This window comes from Bison bison, unplaced genomic scaffold (genome assembly GCF_000754665.1).
Source record: "Bison bison bison isolate TAMUID 2011002044 unplaced genomic scaffold, Bison_UMD1.0 scf7180017864529, whole genome shotgun sequence".
NCBI classification, from domain to species: domain Eukaryota; kingdom Metazoa; phylum Chordata; class Mammalia; order Artiodactyla; family Bovidae; genus Bison; species Bison bison.
This window is the reverse complement of record NW_011495079.1, coordinates 751,178-753,107: the sequence shown is the minus strand read 5'-3', so window position 1 is coordinate 753,107 and position 1,930 is coordinate 751,178. Positions and strand designations below refer to the sequence as shown.

Sequence of the window (1,930 nt, the reverse complement as noted above, 5' to 3'; positions counted from 1 at the left end):
CGTGGCAGGGCTGATGGCAGTCTTGGAGGGACCAGTGACAGGCTTGGGGTGGCTGGAGGAAGGCTTGAAATAGACAGAGTCGGCCTTGAAATAGACAGAGGAAGGCTTGAAATGGACAGAGGCTGGTTTAGGATAGACAGTGGCAGACCTGGACTGGCCCGAGGCAGACTTAGGGTGAGCAGAGGCAGATTTGCGGCGGGCAGAGGCAGACCTGGAATGGCCAGAGGCTGGCTTAGGGTGGCCAGAGACACACTCAGGTTGGCCAGCTGCACTATGACCAGGTAGGGGAACATTCCGGACGCTCATCGGTATTTCCTCCACAGCAGGACAGGCACGGGCACGGTCTTGTTCACGGGCTTGTGCACGGGCATGGGCACGAGCGCGGGCACGGGCGCGGGCCTCCTGCATCTCACAGACATCAGTGAGGAGGCCAGAGAGGAACAGGACAGGATGCCGCATCGCGTGGAAGATGGTCCAGTATTCTCTTCGGAAATTCTCATTGAGGACACCATAGATCACCGCGTTGAGGCAGCTATTGAAGTAGGCTATAAAGTAAGCTGCAAGATAAACCCAGTTGGGGATCTTGTCTGCCATCTCCTTTGGACTGACAGCCACCAGAACAGTGAGCGCATTGATAGGGCACCAGCACACTGCAAAGAGGAGGAAGATCACAAACATGGTTAGAAAATTGCGAACCTCAGCAAGCTGGTTGTTCGGGTTCTGTCCAGCCGGGTCACGGGCTGCCAGCACTTTGGTCCAGATCTTCATGTAGCAGAAACCCACTATGAGCAGAGGAAGGACAAAGTGGATGCAGACAATGGTCACAGCAAAGGCGGGGTTATTCACATAGTTAAAGATGCAGGTGTAGGTGCGAGGATCATACTCGATGGTGCCAATGTACATGTTGGGTAGGACAGCCAGAAGGGTCATGATCCAGGTGACAGCCAGATAAATGCAGGTATTGCGCACACTAAAGATGCGCTCATACTGGAGGCTGTGGCAGATGTAGCAGTAACGGTTGATGGCGATGGCCATGATGTTGAAGATAGAACCGACCACACTCAGGCCTGTGATGAACCCCACCATCTGGCACTGTAACTTGCTGAGATCCCAGCCGCCGATGGCCATGGCATGTAGCATCAGAGGATAGGGGTAGACGGCCACCAGAATATCAGCCACAGAGAGGCTAACCACAAAGACGTTGCCTGAAAAACATATAGGGGTGGAGGGGCAGAGGAAAGACAGAGAGGAATAAATGGTTAAGTTTCGGAAATCTACAAATGTAAGCTGGAGGGAAAGGCCAGCTGGAGTGACAACTTAGAATTCTAGAATTCTTTCAGAGAAATACAGTCGTGTTTTTATTTTTAGTTACAAGCATGTCCCAAGTGGTTTTGATGCACAAGCTCAAAAGGTTCAAGCTCCTGTCCTTTCACCAAGTTTTTTTTTTCCTTCAGAGAACGTCATCGCTGCTTTGGGAAAGAAGTGAAGTTACCACAGAACGAGCCTGCTGGGGGGACCTTCACACTCCCCCACACATGGACAGACCCGCGGACACTATTTTAAACAAAAACAAAAAGGCGGACACTATTTTAAACAAAAACAAAATGCAAACTTTTGGCGAGGGGAGTAGGAAGGGAGCACTGGGTGCTAGATGGTGCAGTCCGTTGTAAACAGGCTAGAGGGTGGTGATGAGTTTGGAGGACTGTCAGGAAGTCTCAACCTCGCCTACCCAAAAACATAAATTTGCCCCCTGCCTTCTCTAACTTACGCATTTACAACAGCAAACGCGCCTAAAGAGAACTGCCTGAGAAAGGGCATTAGAGGCCGTCCTTGTCTTAAGCAGTCTTTCCCAGCGGGATCAGACAAGAATCTCAGACCTAACCCTGTAAATACTTACCATTTCCCAGGTAACGTAAGAGTAAAAACTGAG

At 50.9% G+C, this 1,930-nt stretch overlaps 1 protein-coding gene across 1 annotated transcript in view; it reads right to left on the bottom strand.

The window, feature by feature from the left end:
- The window catches only part of GPR50 (G protein-coupled receptor 50), a 185,510-nt gene that overhangs the window by 69,919 nt on the left and 113,661 nt on the right, over positions 1-1,930 (bottom strand). Inside the window, exon 4 of the mRNA XM_010831610.1 lies at positions 7-1,205. Coding sequence (XP_010829912.1) covers positions 7-1,205 — 1,199 coding nt within the window. The remainder of the gene's footprint in view (positions 1-6; positions 1,206-1,930) is intronic.